The following is a 21724-nucleotide window of genomic DNA, read 5'->3' on the forward strand; positions in this document are numbered from 1 at the left end:
GTCCTGAGTGGATATCCCACAACACAAATGGGTGGAGATCCCAAAATACCAAGCACTTGCAGAGGGGTGGCCAGGAGAAGGAGAAGCCGCGGAGTTGCCCACGACTGTACACTTTAGGTTTGGGTGGTGAATCTGTGGAATTTGCTACAGACGGCTGTGGAGGCCAAGTCAGTGGATATATTTAAGGCAGAGATAGATTCTTAATTAGTGCGGGTGTCAGAGGTTATGGGGAGAAGGCAGGAGAATGGGGTTAGGAGGGAGAGATAGATCAGCCGTGATTGAATGGCGGAGTGGACTTGATGGGCCGAATGGCCTAATTCTGCTCCTATCACATGATCTTATGATGTTACATGTCAGCTCATCATACACTGAACATGCATGACCGGGAATGACATGGTCTAAGTAGATGGTGAAATGAATCCCTCCATTAAAGGAGGATGTCCACCTGGTGGACTGGTGACGTGGACATTAGCTGCAGCAAGGGAGGTCTACATGATCCCAGCAACAATACAGTGCAAAGGCTTCGAAAGGCTGAGCATTGTTGGGATGAATGGGACTGCTGCATTAATAAGGATGGCTGCATGCAACGACAAGGGTGGTGGGTGTAGGGAACGAGGAGGTAGTTGAGGCAGGTTCTATAACAACAGGTAAAGGACAGGTACATGTACAGGGAAGGTTTAACAGAATATGGATCCAATTCTGGAAAATGGGACTGACTTAGATGGGGCATCTTGGTCAGCATGGATGGGTTGGGCCGAAGGGCCTGTTTCTGTGCCGTATGACTCTATGATTCGCTATGAATGGGTCCACAGTGGTCACAGGCTAAAGTGTGCTGAGATCCATAAATGATGCTGTACAAACTACATGGCATTTGCTGCAGACACACATCTTAAAGCTAAACTTTGTCAGAACTTTGTGCGAGGTGTTCCTTCCAGGATCATAGATGTGTGAATGACACACACACTCTTGTTATCCAGAGTAGGGCAGACAAGAACTATAGGACATAGGTTTAACATGAGAGGGGGAAAGATTTTATAGGAACCTGACTTCTTCACACAGAGGGTGGTGTGTGTATGGAACAAGCTGTCAGAGGAGGTAGTTGAGGCAGGGACTATAACAATGTTAAAAAGATCTAGGACAGGTACATGGATAAGAAAGGTTTAGAGGGATATGGGCCAAACGCAGGTGCATGGAACTGGTGTAGATGGGGCATCTTGGTTGGCATGGACATGTTGGGCTGAAGGGCCTGTTTCCTTGCTGTGTGATTCGAGGATAAAGCCAGGCTTGTCACCAACTCTAACCTGTGTACGTTACTCTGTGAGGGCTCTGCACACTCGCTGAGTGCGGGGTCTGGGTAATACAGATGTATGAAGCACAGGGCTGTCAGCTCTGCTGTAGACAACAAGCTCAGTGAGACCCCACCATCAGGCAACAGATCCCAGCGCCCGCCAACAATGGATGCTTTCTCATTTGTTCCCTCATTGAGCGACCTGTTTACTTTGAGAGATTTTATGGTTAATTAAAACAGCAGAGAGAGGGATGATTATAAATCTAATAACCAGAGCCCATGGCAGATGAAAGGAGGAAATGAAACTCACAACTATCGTAAATCATGGAACAAAAATAGAACGTGTTCCCTGCGAGATGTTTGGCAGAGTTAGTTGTAGCGGGCAGTAATCTGGAGATATGGAGTGTGTTACTGACATCTCCATCTTCTACAATGTCACCAGCAAGTCCCCTAATGTTGGGCTGTGTTCTACAGGGCTGGGCACAGGGTGAGGGTGGTTGTGGTCAAGGAGATGATGACAGGACAGGTGCAAGTCCAAGTGTGGACAACCTCCACCTCCACCTCATGTGTAGGAAGGAACTACAGATGCTGGTTTAAACCAAAGATAGATTCACAAATCTGGAGTAACTCAACATCAGGGTCAGGCAGCATCTCTGGGGAAAAGGAATAGGTGATGTTTCGGGTCGAGAGTCTGAAGAAGGGTCTCCACCCAAAATGTCACCTGTATCTTTTCTCCAGAGATGCTGCCTGACCCGCTGAGTTACTGCAGCTTTTTGTGTCTATCTTCATCTCCTTGTGATCTTTTATCCCCTTTGCAAATGTTTTCTGCATGGCTACAGGTATATTGAAAATGATTGAATATATTTAACTACATTAATGAGGGGAATAGATAAGGTGAATCAGTCCTTTACCCAGAGTAGGGGAATCAAGAACCAGAGGACAGAGTTTAAGGTGAGAGGGGAAACATTTAATAGGAACCTGAGGTGTAACTTTTTCACACAGATGGGTGCATGGAACGAGCTGCCAGAGGAGGTAGTTGATGCTGGGACTATCACAATGTTTATAAGATATTTGGACAAGTACATGGATAGGGCAGGATTGGGGGGATATGGATCAAACGCAGGCTAATGGGACTGGTGTACATGGGGCATGTTGGTCATCATGGGCAAGTTGGGCTGAAGGGCCTGTGTGACTGTATCCGTGTAATGGGAACAGTTTTGTATTTGCTAGTCACTACTGAGGGACTTCAGTGAGAGGTGTGTCTCGGGCCAACTTCACATGAAGCACATTAGCCATTGCCATGACAACTTTGGGCAAGCAAGCGTGGCTGGGTCTGTGTGGGAGACAGGGGTCAGGGGACAGGGGACGGGACAGAGACACCAATCGATCTATGAGGCACGAGGTCACAGTCAGTTGAGTTTATTGTCACATGTACTGAGGTACAGTGATAAACTTTTGTGGTATGCGAACCAGTCAGCCAACATGTAAATTCCACGTAGACTTGCTAGGATATTCTTGCTATTGAGGGAATGCAGCATCACCAGGTTAATTCCCGAGATGGTGGGACTGACATACGATGAAAGAATGGGTCAACTGGGCTAGTATTCACTGGAATTTAGAAGGATGAGATGGGATTGTATTGAAACATATACAATTCTTAAGGGATTGGTCAGGCTAGATGCAGGAACAATGTTTCCAATGTTGGGGGGGTCCAGAACCAGGGGGTCCCAGTTTAAGAATATGGGGGAGGCCATTTAGGACTGTGATGAGGAAAAACTTTTTCACACAGAGAGTTGTGAATCTGTGGAATTCTCTGCCACAGAAGGCAGTGGAGGCCGATTCACTGGATATTTTCAACAGTTAGATTTAGCTCTTAGGGCTAACGGAATCAAGGGATATGGGGAGAAAGCAGGAACGGGTTACTGATTTTGGATGATCAACCATGATCATATTGAATGGCGGTGCTGGCTGGAAGGGCCGAATGGCCTACACCTGCACTTCAGACAGCGCCTGAGGTCAGGATGGAACCTGGGTCAATGGTGCTGTCAGGCCGTTGCTTTACCAGCTCAGGGCCATTGTTGGGTTCACCATTGTGAGGGAGCTGGGAAACTCTGGCTCCAAGATCCTGACTGATGAACATCACAGCTGGTTAAAGTGGGCCAGGGTCATTCAATGAGAAAAGTCAAAGACATGGAGCTCTGATGAAGTTGAATGTTCAAGATTCAAGATTCAAGATTCAAGATAGATTTAATTGTCACATGTGCCAGATGGCACAGTGAAATGTAATTCCCATACAGCCATACAACAAAAATAAAGGACACAACACACGATAGAATTTAACATAAAACATCCCCACACAGCAGAATCAAAGTTTCCCACTGTGTGGGAAGACACCAAAGTCAGTCTCTTCCTCCACTGTTCCTCGTGGTCAGGGCCTCCCCAAGCCCCTCCGCAGTTGCCGCTACGGGCGGCCCGATGTCCAGGACCGCTCGCCGGGGTGATACAAGCCCGACGTCGGGGCTGCGGGACGTCCTCAGCGGCGTGGACACCAGAGTCAGCCCCTCCTACCGGAGTCGGCGGCTTCCAAAGTCCGCAGGCCGCGCCGGGTGGAGACTGCCGCTGGAGACCCTCTGCAAGGCGCCCCAGGACTCCACGATGTTGTTCAGTGCCGCCCGCGTTGGAAGCTCTCCGCACCAGAGCTCCACGATGTTGGAGCAGCGGCCCAACGCTCCGGAGCTCCAAACGGCGACCCAGGTAGGCATCGCCCGCTCCGCGGTGACTCCAGCGCTGCGCCGCCGCTGTAGCAGCCCTGGTCCGGTTCCCGGTCCCCGGCAGGAAAGGCCGCTCCGATCCAGCTGGTAGGCCGCGAGGTGGGGGGCGAGGACACGACTCTGAGAAATAGTCGCGTCCCCGCCAGGAAGAGACTGGGAGACGGTTTCCCCCTTACCCCCCACCCCCACATAGAAAAGTAAAAGTTTCCCCCCAAAACAGACTTTGGACTAACTGAAAATAAATAAAAATAAATGTTCACAAACAATGCATGTGGCTGGATGATTTTTAATCAACAAGGCGATGGAGATCTTCACATCCTTATTAAAGGATCTTCACATCCTTATTAAAGAGACTCCTTGCCTGACAGCAGATCACTGTGTCTTGTAGACAGCAGGGGATGAAGAGGGGAGATGGGCATCTTCTACAGCACGAAGATGTCCACCCCACCACGAGAGCCCAGCGTTTCCTGGCTGAACATGGAGCCATATATCTCTAGACCCCCTCTCTGCTGACTCTCAGTCTGAAGAAGGGTCTGGACATGAAATGTCTCCCATTCCTTCTCTCCACAGATGCTGCCTGACCCACTGAGTTACTCCAGCACTCTGTGAAACGTCACCTATCCATGTTCTCCACAGATGCTGCCTGACCCGCTGAGTTACTCCAGCACTCTGTGAAACGTCACCTATCCATGTTCTCCACAGATGCTGCCTGACCCGCTGAGTTACTCCAGCACTTGTGTCTATGAATGTGGACACTCTTGGCCTTCAGCAGAGTGCTGGTTGCCAGCAACTGACTGTGTGTGGCCTGTGTTTGAGGTCTATAACAGGCTTGTTGTGGGAGGTACTGGGTATGTATGGAGAACATCAGCTGCTGGTTAGATTGGGCACCACTTCAAACATCTACAGCTTCCAGACTACACACTTCCCACAAGTATGGAGTGATCCAGTTATAAATAGCCGGCACCATGAAGGCAGCTTAACTTTACAGCAATGAATGTCTGCTCGACAACACAATAAACTCAGGGGCTTAATGTCCAGGCTGATGCTTTACACTGAAGTGACTGAGGTTGCAAACTGGAATGCCAGGTCTGTGTTCATGTCATAATGGCCAGAATCAGGCCATTCGGCCCATCAAGTCTACTCCGCCATTCAAACATGGCTGATCTATCTCTCCCTCCTAACCCCATTCTTCCGTCTTCTCCCCATAACCTCTGACACCCGTACTAATCAAGAATCTGTCAATCACTGCCATAAAAACATCCATTAACTTGGCCTCCACAGCCGTCTGTGGCAAAGAATTCCACAGATTCAACACCCTCTGATTAAAGAAATTCCTCATCTTCTTCCTAAAAGGAGCGTCCTTTAATTCTGAGGCTGTGCCCTCTGGTCCTAGACTCTCCCACTGGTGGAAACATCCCAACAGTTCTCCCTGCTCACTGCAGGTGACACCCACCCTAAACATCACCAACACAGGGGTCCGATCACATAGAGAGGGTTGTGTAAGACGTCATTCTGGTGGGTCGTGCTCAGAGACTGGTCGTCCAAGGGGAAGCTGCAGGATGGTGCAGCAACATCTGCAGAAGGGTCTCGACCTGAAACGTCACCCATTCCTTTTCTCCAGAGATGCTGCCTGTCCCACTGAGTTTCTCCAGCTTTTTGTGTCTTCCCAAGGTGCATCAAGATCAGTAACTACCTCAAGATACGGCTCTGAAAGTAATGCAGCAGTAGGAATTACTATTAAAACACCAAGTACTTGTGCTACAACTGTTGTAGCTTTTTGTAGTTGCAGCGAGACTGTATATAAACTACGCCACTACTGGTGAGGAGGCCTTTTGGCACACTGGCCTTCATCAGCCTGGGACTGGCTAGAGATGTTGGGACATTACATTAGTGTTGTACAGGCCAGCACTAGCGTTTAGGTCACCCTTCAATAGGAAAGATGAAATTAAGCTGGAAAGATGTTGAGGATGTAGCTGGGACTGAGGCCTGTGCCAGCGGGAGAGGTCGGGGCAGGCTAGGGACTCCATTCCTTGGAGTGCATGAGGCCGAGGGGCGATCTTCTAGAGGTGTATAAAATCATGAGGGGAATGAATAGGGTGAATGCACAATTGTCCGAGCCAGAGGACATGGCTGCAGACTGAACTCATTGGTTCACAGTCTCACACGTTGAACTATTTATGTTTCCCAGCTATTTGAAATGTAAAAAATATGGTTTACTATTTCTAGGCATTTCTTTCTAGTTGTTGTAAGCCCAGTAGATGTGTTTTCACAGCATAGTTGTAGACTACACATCTTCAACCAAGCATCACGTTTGGGAATTGGATGCTTTCAATATTAATGTTTGGCCAAGTCACCCAGAAACATCTGGAGCAGGATGTTCACTGGCTGTGGATACATGATCTGATGCAGTTCCTTCTGAACACATTCTCATTCCAGTTGTACAGTGCTGGAGTAACTCAGCGGGTCAGGCAGCATCTGTGGAGAACATGGATAGGTGACGTTTCACAGAGTGCTGGAGTAACTCAGCGGGTCAGGCTTCATCTGTGGAGAACATGGATAGGTGACGAATTAGGCCATTCGGCCCATCAAGTCTACTCTGCCATGGCTGATCTACATCTCCCTCCTAACCCCATTCTCCTGCCTTCTCCCCATGACGTCTGACACCCGCACTAATCACGAATCTATCTATCTCTGCCTTAAAAATGCCCACTGTCGGCCTCCACAGCCGTCTGTAGCAATGAATTCCACAGATTCACCACCCTCTGACCAAAGAGATTCCTCCTCATCTCCTTCCTAAATGTCCTTTAAATCTGAGGCTGTGAATAGAATAGTTTCTTTATAGAATAGAATAGTTTCTTTATTGTCATTGTAACATGAACCATGTACAACGAAATTTAAAAATGTCAGCCAGTCAGTGCACCATTCAAACATTTCTAAAAGCTAACGATACATACAAGGTAAAATATTTTTAAAAAGATAAACAACTAAAATAAATATCATGAAAATAGCACGCATAAACACCCAGCCCTACATCCTTCTGTCGATTTCACAGTGTACCACAGTCCCTTAGTATGTATCGCCCCTGCGTTCCTTGGCGGCTACATTTAGTGCCTTTATAGCAGTGGGGTAAAAACTGTTTTTAAGTCTGTTTGTCCTTGTCCTTGTAGATCTATACCGTCTGCCTGACGGCAACAGTTCAAACAGGGAGTGTCCGGGGTGGGAAATGTCCTTTATAATACTCTGGGATTTTTTGATGCAGCGGGAACTGTGTAAGTCCTCCAAGGTAAGGAGAGGGCAGCTGACAATCCTCTGGGCGTTGTCAATGGCCCTCTGGAGCGCTTTCCTCTGAGCCGATGTGCAGCTGGTGTACCACACGCATACACTGTATGTTAGGATGCTCTCAATGGAGCACCAATAAAAGGACAGCAGCAGTCTCTGATTGATGTTATTCTTCCTGAGCACCCTCAGGAAGTGCAGTCTCTGCTGGACCTTTTTCAGCAGCGCAGAGGTGTTCACGCTCCACGTCAGGTCCTCCTCAATATGGATTCCCAGGAAGCGGAAATCCGCCACCCTCTCCACACAGTCCCCTCTGATAATTAATGGTACCATGTCCATTTTATTCTTCCTGAAGTCTATTATTATTTCCTTTGTCTTTAAGGTGTTGAGGAGCAGGTTATTTTCTCCACACCACACTGTCAGCTGCTCCGCCTCATCCCGGTAGGCGTACTCGTCCCCCCCGGAGATGAGTCCCACCACCGTAGTGTCATCCGCAAATTTGACAATGGTGTTGCTGTGGTGGGCGGGGGTGCAGTCATGTGTGTAGATGGTGTAGAGCAGGGGGCTCAGTACGCAGCCCTGTGGAGAGCCGGTACTGAGGCTGAGGGCCGTGGATGTGTGATGGCCCACTCTGACTCTCTGGCTGCGACCCGACAGGAAGCGGTTGCCTCTGATCCTAGACTCTCCCACTAGTGGAAACATCCTCTCCACATCCACTCCATCTAGGCCTTTCGCTATTTGGTAAGTTTCACTGAGGTACCCCCTCATCCTTCTAAACAGCCTTCTCCTCGAGCTCCACACGATGCTTTGTAGAAACAGATGAGTACAGCACTGAGCGACAGTTCCAGGTTAAAACATTTTTTCCCACTATCCATTTCCCTGGGCTCTTGTCCTGTATAAGTCTGAACTCTTACTGCTGTAAAACTGTGTCAGTTAAGACAAACAATCTCTATGAGGCTTCTTAGCCCATAGCTCCACATCTGGAAGGCAACATAAATCTGATCAATAATGTACTTGAAAATGGACTTTTATCGACCTGTTGGCTGATGCTTTAAATTATTAACGTTGCGAAGCAAGTGCAAAGAACATAAGGTATGGATTCAGAAGGTGCTCATCTGGTACTCAGTGCTGGTTCTACCATCCATCACAGCCCTGACTGATCTAGCTCAGCACCAAGATCTGGTTCCGTAAATAAATACCGGCTGTGGATAAAATATTCATCCGTAGGAAGATAGATAAAACATCCCTTCATCCCAGATATCTGATGATTGGATGTTGGAACAATCTCAATGACTGAGCCGCCACAGACCAGAGTAGAGTAGCGATCTGCAAAGATTCACCACTACATGAAACATCTACGACAGCCCAGCTCTTAGTCTTCTTATCGTGTCCATCTTGGTACAAATGTTGTCCTCGCTGTCATCGTCCATCCTGAAGAGGCCGCAAGCTTCCGGCGACAATCAGTGGAAGCCATCACTTGTCACAATAGATGATGGTGGTAGCAGTATTAGCTCCGGATACTTCAAGTTAGCTCTTAATCTGAGACCCTAGTTCAAGACTGCTCATCAGAGCAATATCCTCACAATATTCTCACTTTGCCCAGCCTGCCTCGCCCGGTAAGACCTTTGTAAGTTTTGATTTGTTGCCTTCTCGTTACTCTAAACTCTTGAAATCTCTCGCAACCCTAGTCAACTCAATCCAAAATATCACCTCACCATTCCCTCCACAGATGCTGCCTGACCTGCTGAGTTCCTCCAGCACTTTGTGTTTTACTGATGTTAAGTGTGTCCATTTAACCATGACCATTCTTCCCATCTCCCCATCACATAAACTCTGTACGCAATGATGGTCATTCCACACGTTGTACAGCAGAGGTTGTATCTGTTCAAAGCCAGTATGATCCATGGACAAGTGTCTGTATGGCACACAGCTCACTCCCCACTGGCCCTGTGGCCTGAGCTACTAATTGTGCGTGGGTCAAGAACAGTTCACAAACAACACCCAGAGGAGGTGAAGCCAGCGCTGCCACCTCTATCCTGGTCAGAGTGGATGTGGAGAGGATGTTTCCACTAGTGGGAGAGTCTAGGACCAGAGGGCACAGCCTCAGAATAAAAGGATGTTCCTTTAGAAAGGAGATGAGGAGGAATTTTGTCAGCCAGAGGGTGGTGAATCTGTAGAATTCATTGCCACAGACGGCTGTGGAGGCCACAAGTCAGTGGGTATTTTTAAGGCAGGGATTGATAGATTCTTGATTAGTACGGGTGTCAGTGGTTATGGGGAGAAGGCAAGAAAATGGGGTTGAGAGGGAGAGATAGATCAGCCATGATTGAATGGTGGAGTAGACTTGATGGGCTGAATGTGTAAGTCCACTGCTATAACATAAACGTTTGAACTATCTCAGAAGGTCTGTGACTTAGTGCTATTGTCTGTGTAGACTTTACATCAGGGGCAGCTGTGTCTGATGGTGACCTGCCCTCTCCGCGCTTCCATTCCAGAGCTGTGGGGGCTGAACAGAAGCAGACTGTTCCATGGGTCTGGAGAGATGCCAGACATACACACCGTGCTCCTGGATGAGTACAGGGATCAGCTGGTCGTCGGCGGCAGAGACCGGCTCTGGTCCCTCAGCCTGGACCACGTTGACCAGGATTCACGAGAGGTAAGGCCACTCCTCCCATCTGTGGGAGATCATCAATAATCTCTGTGGTAAATGATGCCAGAGTTAGCAGTGGCTAACCTACCTGCTGGGCTCCATGTGTGGCACGATGGCACAGCGGTAGAAACATAGTAAATAGGGGCAGGAGTAGGCCATTCGGCCCTTCGAGCCAGCACCACCATTCAATGTGATCATGGCTGATCATCCAGAATCAGTACCCTGTTCCTGCTTTTCCCCCATATCCCTTGATTCCTTTAGCCCTAAGAGCTAAATTCTTGAACTAGGCTCACCAGGTTAATTCCCGGGATGGTGGGACTGTCACATGTGGATTGAATGGAGCGGCTGGGCTTGTACACTCTGGAGTTTAGAAGGATGAGAGAGAATCTTATTGAAACATATAACATTATTAAGAGTTTGGACACGCTAGAGGCAGGAAACATGTTCCCGATGCTGGGAGTGTCCAGAACCAGGGGCCATAGTTTAAGAATAAAGGGTAAGCCATTTAGAACGGAGATGAGGAAAAATATTTTCACACAAAGAGTGGTGAGTCTGTGGAATTCTCTGCCTTAGAGGGCGGTGGAGGCCGGTTCTCTGGAGGCTTTCAAGAGAGAGTTAGATTTAGCTCTTAAAGGTAGCGGAGTAAAGGGATATGCGGAGCAGGTAGGAACGGGGTACTGATTGGGGATGATCAGCCATGATCGCAGTGAAGGGCGGAGCTGGCTCAAAGGGCCTAATGGCCTACTCCTGCCCCTATTGTCTATTGCTAAATCTAATTCTCTCTTGAAAACCTCCAGTGAATTGACCTCCACTGCCTTCCGTGACAGAGAATTCCACAGATTCACCTCATCTCAGTCCTAAATGGCCGACCCCTTATTCTTAAACTATGACCCCTGGTTCTGGACTCCCCCAACATCGGGAACATTTTTCCCGCATCAAGACTGTCCACTCCCTTAAGAATTTTATATGTTTCTATAAGACCCCTTCTCATCCTTCTAACTTCCAGTGAATTCAGAGTTCTTTAGAACCCATTATTTAGAGCTGCTGCCTCACGGCGCCAGAGACCCGTGTTCGATCCTGACTACGGGTGCTGTCTGTTCGGAGTTTGCACGTTCTCCCCGTGACCTACGTGGGATTGCTCCAGATACTCCGATTTCCTCCCACACTCCAAAGACTTGCGGGATTGTAGGTTAATTGGCTTCTGTTAACGTTGTAAATTGTCCCTAGTGTGTGAAGGATAGTTAATGTGCGGGGATCGCTGGTCGGCACGGACTCGGTGGGCTGAAGGGCCTGTTCCCGCGCTGTATCTCTAAACTAAACACTTCCGTTACTGAGCAGTGAATTCCCAGTTGGGTGCAGATACTCCCAGTTCTCCAGACATTCCCCACTCCAGCTCTTTGGACCGAGCTCACGAAGGTCCCTGTATCCGGCAGCCCTGGAATGTCCACAGCTCAGCCATCTTCCTGTGTTGTTTCAGATCCACTGGCCCTCCACAGAGAGGCAGAGGGAGAGCTGTCGGCTGAAGGGAAGAGACCCAATGGTACGTCTGCATCATCGGCGAGACCATGCTCACAATAAGAACTACTGTCATAATGTACGGCATTCTCCTGCAGGGGGAAGCACCAGCACTGGTTCATGTTGGTGCGGAGTGGACGGGCAAAGCACGCTGTGGCTGCAGGAAGTCCACTTCCTCTGGCTAGATGGCAGAAGCAAAGACCAAAGCCTCTCTACTCTCTCAGCCCACGGCGAATCATTGCAAACGTATTTGTAAACTAAACTAAACTATAAACTATGTGTAGGAAGGAACTGCAGATGCTGGTTTACACCGAAGGTTGACACAAAATGCTGGAGTAACTCAGTGGGACAGGCAGCATCTCTGGAGAGAAGGAATGGGTGATGTTTCGAGTCGAGACCCTTCTTCAGAATCTGTGACAATCCTCCTGACTAATCTCCCCTGACTTCCATCTTCCTGTTCGATCCCCACATCTCGCGATCCCCTTAATATACAACTTGGTTTTGAGATCGTCGCAGAAGAGGCCATTTGGCCCATTGAGTCGGTACTAGCTCTCAAATGGCGCGATCCTAGTAGAGCCGCTCTTGTGCTCTCTCGCCGTGACCCTGCGTCAGACGTTGATAGTTGATAGTTGACTGAGTCCCACAGCCCTCTAGACAATTCCAACGGTTCACCAGCCCCGGAGTGAAGAAGTGACCTTCCATTCATTTCTCCAGGTACCATCCCTCTCCCTGGCTCTCAGTCTGAAGAAGGGTTTCGACCTGAAACATAACCTATCCATGTTCTCCACAAATGCTGCCTGACCCGCTGAGTTACTCCAGCTTTTCCTGTCTGCTTAAGCAAAGCAAGAATTTCATTGTCCTATACAGGGACACATGACAATAAACTAACTTGAACTTGAACTTGAACTATGTTCGGTTTAAACCAACATCTGCAGTTCCTCCCTACACATTTTGTAAATGTATCTATTGGTGATGAATGGTTGTATTTCCACCTGTAAATATGTTGAGTTGTTCTGCATCTTGGAGCTAACGGCCATTTGTTTCCCTCGCTACAGTCGGAATGTGCAAACTTTGTCCGTGTTCTTCACTCGTACAACCGCTCACACCTCTTGGCCTGTGGAACCAGGGCGTTCGATCCAGCCTGCGGCTTCATCACACTGGGGCGCTGGCCAGAGGTAGGGGAAGGCCCTGTGCTGACCTGACTGAGACCCCTGGGCTGTGTGTGAGATCGATGCTGTGAAGGGCCGGTCCCACTTGGACAATTTTTTAGGCGACTACAAGCGACTAAGCAATCGCCACACAGTCGCCGGGGTGTCGCCTATACGGTCATGAGTCGCCTCCTCAGTCGCCCAAAGAGTTGTAGCGTCTTTCTGGCCGCTGCTGGATTTTCAACATGTCGAAGTTTTTTAGGAAACAGTCGGTGACACCAATGAGCTTAGCCTGACTTCTCCTGACGTAGATGCTGTCGTAGTTGTTGCCAGTGCTGACTTCATTTTTTTTTTTTTGAAGCCATGATTACAAATTTTATGTGGAAGGGGGGTCCAGTCGCCGATTTTTTGGCTATGACAGTCGCCGGCAGTCACCTAAAAAATAGCCTGAGGGTGTGTGAGGGGTCAGGGCCGAGACTGAGGCCCACAGAATGTGTCAGAGATTGAGACCTGTGGGTGGTCAAGGGGTCAGTACAGTAACTGAGGCGCATGGAGCATGTGAGGGGTCACAGTGACCTGGCTGACCCTCAGTACCGTGACTGAGACCAAGTGTGTGAGTGGGGTCAGAGTTGTGATTGACCCAGGGAGTGTGCCGTGTGTGAGAGGTCGGTGACCTGTGCCGCGAGCAGTGAATAAGGGGTCAGTCCTGGATGGGGACCCGTGGTGTGTACAAGGGGCCGGTGAGTGAGCAGTGTGTGAAGACTGGTGCGTGGACCAGGGTGTGTGAGGGTCAGTGTGGGACTGAGACCTGTGGCGTGCAGTGTGAAGAGACATTTGCAACATATGACATCTGCATTGTGGGCACATTACCAGCCCTGGGGCTGAACTGTGCTGTTAGAGGCTACACCGAGATGTCACTCACTGACCAGGCTGTGAAAACCTTCCTAATCTCCCAGATACTGCAGGGGAGGCTTTGATTGGATTTGAGAGCGGCTCTCATTACAGTAATCCCACACCAACTGTCAGGAAGAAATCTATTAAACTGCCGCAGATTAAAGTGGTGAAATTGAAAGTGTGGAGTGGGACAATGGCAGGCGAACACTGCACAAACTCAGAGGAATTAAAGTGTGTTTGTGCAGTAGAATCTCACGGCATCGTTTCAGGCAATGTTGTTATTGCCGTGGTGATGAAAGAGTTTCTGGGGGGATTATGGGTGAGGCTGCAGTTGGAGTTTGTGTGCAGGTCTGGTCACCGTGCTATAGGAAGGATGAGATTAAAGGAGAGATTCATGGGAATATTGGCTGGACTGCATATATGCCACACAGATTGGAATCTTCAAGCCAAACTGGGCTGCTCAGTTATAAAACTGCTGTGGAGAGTTTGCACAAGAATGATTTGCGTTAAGGAGACGATAAGGAGATCTAAAATTAGATTCATGATTGTCCTGGGCAGGGAGGACATGTGTAGTGATGGAGGGGTGTTGTTCTGACTGCATCTGTGAACAGTGGTCTTCTTAGTCTAGTTTAGTTTAGAGATGCAGCGTGGAAACAGGCCCTTCGATCCACCGAGTCCGTGCCGACCAGCAATTACCGCACATTAGCACTATCCTACACACACTAGCACTATCCTACACACACTCACACTATCCTACACACACTCACACTATCCTACACACACTGACACTATCCTACACACACTAGCACTATCCTACACACACTCACACTATCCTACACACACTCACACTATCCTACACATACTAGCACTATCCTACACACACTCACACTATCCTACACACACTGGCACTATCTCACACACACTCACACTATCCTACACACACTCACACTATCCTACACACACTCACACTATCCTACACACACTGACACTATCCTACACACACTCACACTATCCTACACACACTCACACTATCCTACACACACTCACACTATCCTACACACACTCACACTATCCTACACACACTCACACTATCCTACACACACTGACACTATCCTACACACACTAGCACTATCCTACACACACTCACACTATCCTACACACACTCACACTATCCTACACACACTCACACTATCCTACACACACTCACACTATCCTACACATACTAGCACTATCCCACACACACTGACACTATCCTATACACACTGACACTATCCTACACACACTAGCACTATCCTACACACACTCACACTATCCTACACATACTAGCACTATCCCACACACACTGACACTATGCTATACACACTGACACTATCCTACACACACTCACACTATCCTACACATACTAGCACTATCCTACACACACTCACACTATCCTACACACACTGACACTATCCCACACACACTGACACTATCCTATACACACTGACACTATCCTACACACATTAGGGACAATTTACAATCTTTACCGAAGCCAATTAACCTACAAGTTTTGGAGTGTGGGAGGAAACCGGAGCACCCGGAGAAAACCCACGCAGGTCACGGGGAGAACGTGCAAACTCCGTACAGACAGCTCCCGTAGTCAGGATGCTGGGTCTCTGGCGCTGTGAGGATCAATGCTGGGATCGCTGCAGGGTGTGTAACATATATGAACGATTTGGGCAAAATTGTAGTTAGGCTGATCAATAAGTTTGTGGACAACATGAAAATTGGTTGTTGTGGACAGTGAGGAACAGTAGCAAAGGATTCCATGCTGTGTCTCTGTGTCTCTGTCTCTGTGTCACTGTGTCACTGTGTCTGTGTCTGTATGTCTGTGTGTGTGTCTCTGTGTGTCTGTGTCTGTGTGTCTGTCTCTGTGTCTCTGTGACTCTGTCTCTACGTCTGCGTGTCACTGTGTCTCTGTGCCGCTACGCCTATGGCTCTATGATTCATTGGGATAGGGTCAGCATGGACATGTGGGCCGAAGGGCCCATTTCTGTGCTGTACAACTATGATTCCAAGAAGTGAATGATCAACTTTGGAAACTCCGGATGCCTGCGTTTGGATCTGAATCTTAAGGAGGCAGCATTTTCTCAGTTTGGTGAGAACATTGACAATATAAATGCAAATCATTCTTGTTCAAACTCTCCACAGCAGTTTTATTACTGAGCAGCCCGGTTTGGCTTGAAGATTCCAATCGGTGTGATTGGAGAGGGAAAGGTATTGTTCTGATTTATTGAGCCATTACTTGCATCTCCTTATCGCAAGAGTATGGAAAGTATTTATGCAATTTTCCAAAGGTTGGTTTATGTGAGCTTAGATAACACTAGTACAATCCTTAAATTATACTGCATGCAATCTGACAATGTTGTTTTAACTCCACATTTTGAGATTGACGTTGCAATAATTCAATTTACAGTCGACATAAAATGTTACAACGTTTCAGGAATGGTGTAATGAAAAGGTATGAAATGTTGCTATTTTTATACCCTGGAATGTGAGACAGACTTGGTGTTGTATGGGTGACTCGTGTTTACAGAAGCTGTGTTTCATTATTTGTGGCCTTTCATGAAATGAAAAGTCTACTGGGCACAATGATGTTCAAACAGAAGCAGAGATGAGAGTGCCGTTCACATCACGGGAATACAGTCCACTCAGAAAGTATTCAGACCCCTTCACTTTTTCCACATTTTGTTACGTTACAGCCTTATTTTAAAATGGATTAAATTCTTTGTTTTTTATCATCAATCTACACATAATACGCCAGAAGTGAAAACAGGTGTTTAGAAATGTTTGCAGTAATTAAAAAGTAATAACTGAAATATCACATTTACATAAGTATTCAGACCCTTTGCTATGACACTCAAAATTGAGCTTAGGTGCATCCTGTTTCCATTGATTATCCTTGAGATGCTTCCACAACTTGATTGGAGTCCACCAGTGGTAAATTAAATTGATTGGACATGGTTTGGAAAGGCACACACCTGTCTATATAAGGTCCCACGGTTGACAGTGCATGTCAGAGCAAAAACCAAGCCATGAAGATGAAGGAATTGTCCGTAGACCTCCGAGACAGGATTGAGTCGAGACACAGATCTGGGGAAGGGTATAAAACAATTTCTGCAGCATTGCAGGTCCCAAAGAGCACAGTGGCCTCTGTCATTCTTTAATGGAAGAACATTGGAACCACCAGGACTCTTCATAGAGCTGGTCGCCCGGCCAAACTGACCAATCGTGGGAGAAGGGCCTTGGTCAGGGAGGTGACCAAGAACCTGATGGTTACTCTGACAGAGTTCCAGAATTCTTCTGTGGAGAAGGGAGACCCTTCCAGAAGGACAACTATATCTGCAGCACTCCACCAATCAGGCCTTTATGGTAGAGTGGCTAGACGGAAGCCACTTCTCAGTAAAAGGCACATGACAGCCCGCTTGGAGCTTGCCAAAAGGCATGAGAAACCAGATTCTCTGGTCTGATGAAACCAAGATTGAACTCTTTGGCCTGAATGCCAAGTGTCACGTCTGGAGGAAACCAGGCACCACTCATCACCTGGCCAATACCATACCTATGGTGGCAGCATCATGCTGTGGGGATGTTTTTCAGCGGCAGGAACTGGGTGATTAGTCAGGATCAAGGGAAAGATGAATGAAAGTACAGAGAGATCCTTGATGAAAACCTGCTCCAGAGCGTTCTGGACCTCAGACTGGGGCAGAGGTTCACCTTCTAACAGGACAACGACCCTAAGCACACAGCCAAGACAACGCAGGAGTGGCTTCGTGACAAGTCTGCGAATGGCCCAGCCGGAGCCTGGACTTTAACCCGATCGAACATCTCTGGAAGGACCTGAAAATAACTGTGCATCGACGCTCCCCATCCAACCTGACAGAGCTTGAGAGGATCTGCAGAGAAGAATGGGAGAAATTATCCAAATACAGGTGTGCCAAGCTTGTAGCGTCATACCCAAGAAGACTTGAGGCTGTAATCGCTGACAAAGGTGCCTTAACAAAGTACTGAGTAAAGGGTCTGAATACTTATGCAAATGTGATATTTCAGTTATTTCTTTTTAATTACTTTGCAAAAATTTCTAAGCACCTGTTTTTTCTTCTTCATTTTGGGGTATTGATGATAAAAAAAAAATGAATTTAATCCATTTTAGAATAAGGCAGTAATGTAACAAATTGTGTAAAAAGTGAAGGGGGCTGAATACTTTCTGAATGCACTGTATTTGTGTAAGAAGGAACAGTAGATGCTGGTTTAAACTGAAGATAGACACCAAGTGCTGGAGTAACTCAGCGGGACAAGCAGCATCTCTGGAGAAAAGGAATAGGTGATGTTTTGGGCGGAAACACTTCTTCAGACCCAAAGGGAAGAAGGGTCTCGACCTTCTTCACCTATCCATGTTCTCCACAGATGCTGCCTGACCCGCTGAGTTACTCCAGCACTCTGTGAAACGTCACCTATCCATGTTCTCCACAGATGCTGCCTGACCCGCTGAGTTACTCCAGCACTCTGTGAAACGTCACCTATCCATGTTCTCCACAGATGCTGCCTGACCCGCTGAGTTACTCCAGCACTCTGTGAAACGTCACCTATCCATGTTCTCCACAGAGGCTGCCTGATCCGCTGAGTTACTCCAGCACTCTGTGAAACGTCACCTATCCATGTTCTCCACAGATGCTGCCTGACCCGCTGAGTTACGCCAGCACTCTGTGAAACGTCACCTATCCATGTTCTCCACAGATGCTGCCTGACCCGCTGAGTTACTCCAGCACTCTGTGAAACGTCACCTATCCATGTTCTCCACAGATGCTGCCTGATCCGCTGAGTTACTCCAGCACTCTGTGAAACGTCACCTATCCATGTTCTCCACAGATGCTGCCTGACCCGCTGAGTTACTCCAACACTCTGTCTACCTTCGGTCTGCTTGAACATAGTCATAGACCTTTACTGCTGAGCCAATGATTAGTACAGCTGTATCATGTTGTCCCAACTCCGGTGCTCAATCCACTTCTCATGCCAAACACAACCTTCACTGCAACATCCTCCTCTCTGCCTACCGACTTGTCAGGAACCATGCACCTCTCTGTTCAGCAACACTCTCCAGGTCTCCACCGTTTGCTGTGTAAGTTCCGCCCTGGGTTGACACAACGAGACATTCAAGTGGGAGAGTCTAGGACCAGAGGGCACAGCCCCAAAATCAAAGGACGTTCTTTAAGGAAGGAGATGAGGAGGAAATTCTTCAGTCAGAGGGTGGTGAATCTGTGGAATTCATTGCCACAGACGGCTGTGGAGGCCAAGTCAATGGATATTTCTAAGGCAGAGATAGATGGATTCTTGATTAGTGCGGGTGTCGGGTTATGGGGAGAAGGCAGGAGAATGGGGTTAGGAGGGAGAGGTAGATCAGCCGTGATTGAATGGCTGAGTTGACTTGATGGGCCGAATGGCCTAATTCTGCTCCTATCACTAATGAGGTTATGATTCTGTGATTCTATGTGAATGCAGTCCAGAAACATCTTCATTCAGTAAGAGCTACACTCAACTATACAACATCTGTGTAAAATTACCTGTGATTATTCCAGTTTAGATTTGGTCATGTAACAAATCCCTAGGCATCAGCATCAAGTGAACTGACTTTGAAGCGGTAATGTTAGATGTTAGATCACTGCAACGCAGAGAACTGCTTCACCAAATTAAAACCACCGCCGCCCCAGCCGGGACTACCCCTCATCTAGAATCCCTCCACACCGGCATTGACAACAGCTCAGGAAACCAGCTTAGAGTCACAGTCATAAAGCCCAGAAACAGGCCCTTCGGCCCAACTTGCCCACACTGACCAACATGTCCCATCTACAACATTTAATTAGACAGGTACAATTTTTTCACACAGAGAGTTGTGAGTTTGTGGAATTCGCTGCCTCAGAGGGTGGTGGAGGCCGGTTCTCTGGATACTTTCAAGAGAGAGATAGATAGGGCTCTTAAAGATAGCGGAGTCAGGGGATGTGGGGAGAAGGCAGGAACGGGGTACTGATTGGGGATGATCAGCCATGATCACATTGAATGGCGGTGCTGGCTCGAAGGGCCGAATGGCCTCCTCCTGCACCTATTGTCTATTGTCAACGTCTCACCCAGATATCATCGTATCTAACCCTCCCGCTCCTTAAAGTGTTGTGGATAAGTCCTGCGAGATCCCGTGGTGTTTTACACTGTTTAGTTCATGTTCTTACAGAAGTCAGGCTCCACAGACCATTGGGCTCTTTGTTTCAGTCTAGTTTATTGTCACATGCACCAAGGTACAGTGAAAAGGCTTTGTTCACAATGTACAGATACATGATAAGGGAATAATGTTTAGTGCAAGGGGAAGATCATACGTGATGGGAGCAGAATTAGACTATTTATCATCGAGAACCAGAGGTTTAAGGTGAGGGGGGAAAGATTTAACAGGTGGGTGTATGGAACAAGCCTTTGGAGGAGGTAGTTGAGGCAGGGATTATCGCAACGGTTAATAAACAACTAGACAGGTACATTAATAGGACAAGTTTAGAGGGATCTGAGGGGCAGAGTGACCTGTAGTCTGCATGTTTCAGGAGCTGGGATGTTGCACAGACAAAGGTCTACCTCTAGAGGGCAGCACAGTGGCGCAGTGGGTAGAGCTGCTGCATCACAGCGCCAGAGACCCGGGTTCCATCCCGACTACGGGTGCTGTCTGTACGGAGTTTGCACGTTCTCCCCGTGACCTGCGTGGGTTTTCTCCGGGTGCTCCGGTTTTCTCCCACACTCCAAAGACGTGCAGGTTTGGAGGTTAATTGCCTTTGATATAAATGTAAATTGTCCCTAGTGTGTGTAGGACAGTGTTAGTGTGCGGGGACCGCTGGTCGGTGCAGACTCGGTGGGCTGAAGGGCCTGTTTCCGCGCTGTTTCTCTAAACTAAACTAAAGAGAGCACTTTTGCTGCCCCCTTTCACCAGCGTGAGGTTGTTTCAGCACTGACATGAGAACACTGCAGACAAGGATTATTGTTCGGTTCCGCAGTTTATGTTGGGAAGTTTCCTTACAGTGGGAAAGGAGGGGTTAATCCATCCCATAACCTGCGGGAAGCTTTTGCTGCTTCAGTTACACAGAAAATGAATCATAACTTGGTCTCAGGAACATTTTGTTATTTTATGATTGAATATTCTATCAGCGTGAACCTTTGAGTAAATATTCAGCTTTGTAGTCTGCAGCTATGTGATGTCAGCAATCCTGCTCACCTCTCACATTCTGCTGTTTCAGCTGTCGGCCATGTCTCAGTTACACACGGTACATTAGTTAGATTCCACTCAACCCTGGACTGTTTAGTTTATTGTCACGTGTACCGAGGTACAGTGAAAAGCTTTTGTTGCGTGCTAACCAGTCACCGGAAAGACAACACATGATTACAATCGAACCGTCCACAGTGTACAGATACAGGATAAAGGGAATAACATTTAGTGCAAGGAAAGCCAGCAAAGTCCGATCAAAGATAGTCCGAGGGTCACCAATGAGGTAGATAGTAGTTCAGGACCGCTCTCTAGTTGTGGTAGGGTGGTTCAGTTGCTTGATAACAGCCGGGAAGAAACTATACAATACAATACAATACAATACAATTCAATTTATTGTCATTTGGACCCCTTGAGGTCCAAACGAAATGCCGTTTCTGCAGCCATACATTACAAACAAATAGACCCAAGACACAACATAATTTACATAAACATCCATCACATTGCTGTGATGGAAGGCCAAAAAAACTTCTCTCTCCACTGCACTCTCCCCCCCGATGTCAGAGTCAAAGTCAAAGTCAAAGCCCCCGGCGGGGATGGCGATTGTCCCGTGGCCATTAAAGCCACGCCGGGTGATGCAAGGTCGCACACCGGGTCTTGGTGTTAGAGCCCCCGGCGTGCGCTCGCAGAGACCCGCCGCCATTCCAAGCCGCGCGGGGCGGTGCTGTAAGGCCCCGCTCCAGGTGCTCTTCAACCCCGCAACTCGGGCGGGAGAAGTCGCCGTTGCAGCCCGAAAAGCGGTCTCCCTCCAGGGACCCGCGGGCTCCCGGTGTTACCGTCCGCCAAACCCGCAGTTGCAGCCACCGAATCTCCGGGGGTCGGGTCGCAGCAGCGTCCACCACAGCTCCACCCGCT

The 21724-nt window shown here is 48.1% G+C and overlaps 1 protein-coding gene across 2 annotated transcripts in view; it reads left to right on the top strand.

The window, feature by feature from the left end:
- Positions 1-21724, top strand: part of sema3e (semaphorin 3E) — a 53465-nt gene that overhangs the window by 5843 nt on the left and 25898 nt on the right. For both annotated transcript variants that reach the window (XM_033040221.1, XM_033040222.1), the window contains exons 2-4: positions 9831-9991; positions 11463-11525; positions 12556-12675. In XM_033040221.1, coding sequence (XP_032896112.1) covers positions 9831-9991; positions 11463-11525; positions 12556-12675 — 344 coding nt within the window. The remainder of the gene's footprint in view (positions 1-9830; positions 9992-11462; positions 11526-12555; positions 12676-21724) is intronic.

This window comes from Amblyraja radiata, chromosome 21, assembly GCF_010909765.2.
Source record: "Amblyraja radiata isolate CabotCenter1 chromosome 21, sAmbRad1.1.pri, whole genome shotgun sequence".
In the NCBI taxonomy this organism is placed as follows: domain Eukaryota; kingdom Metazoa; phylum Chordata; class Chondrichthyes; order Rajiformes; family Rajidae; genus Amblyraja; species Amblyraja radiata.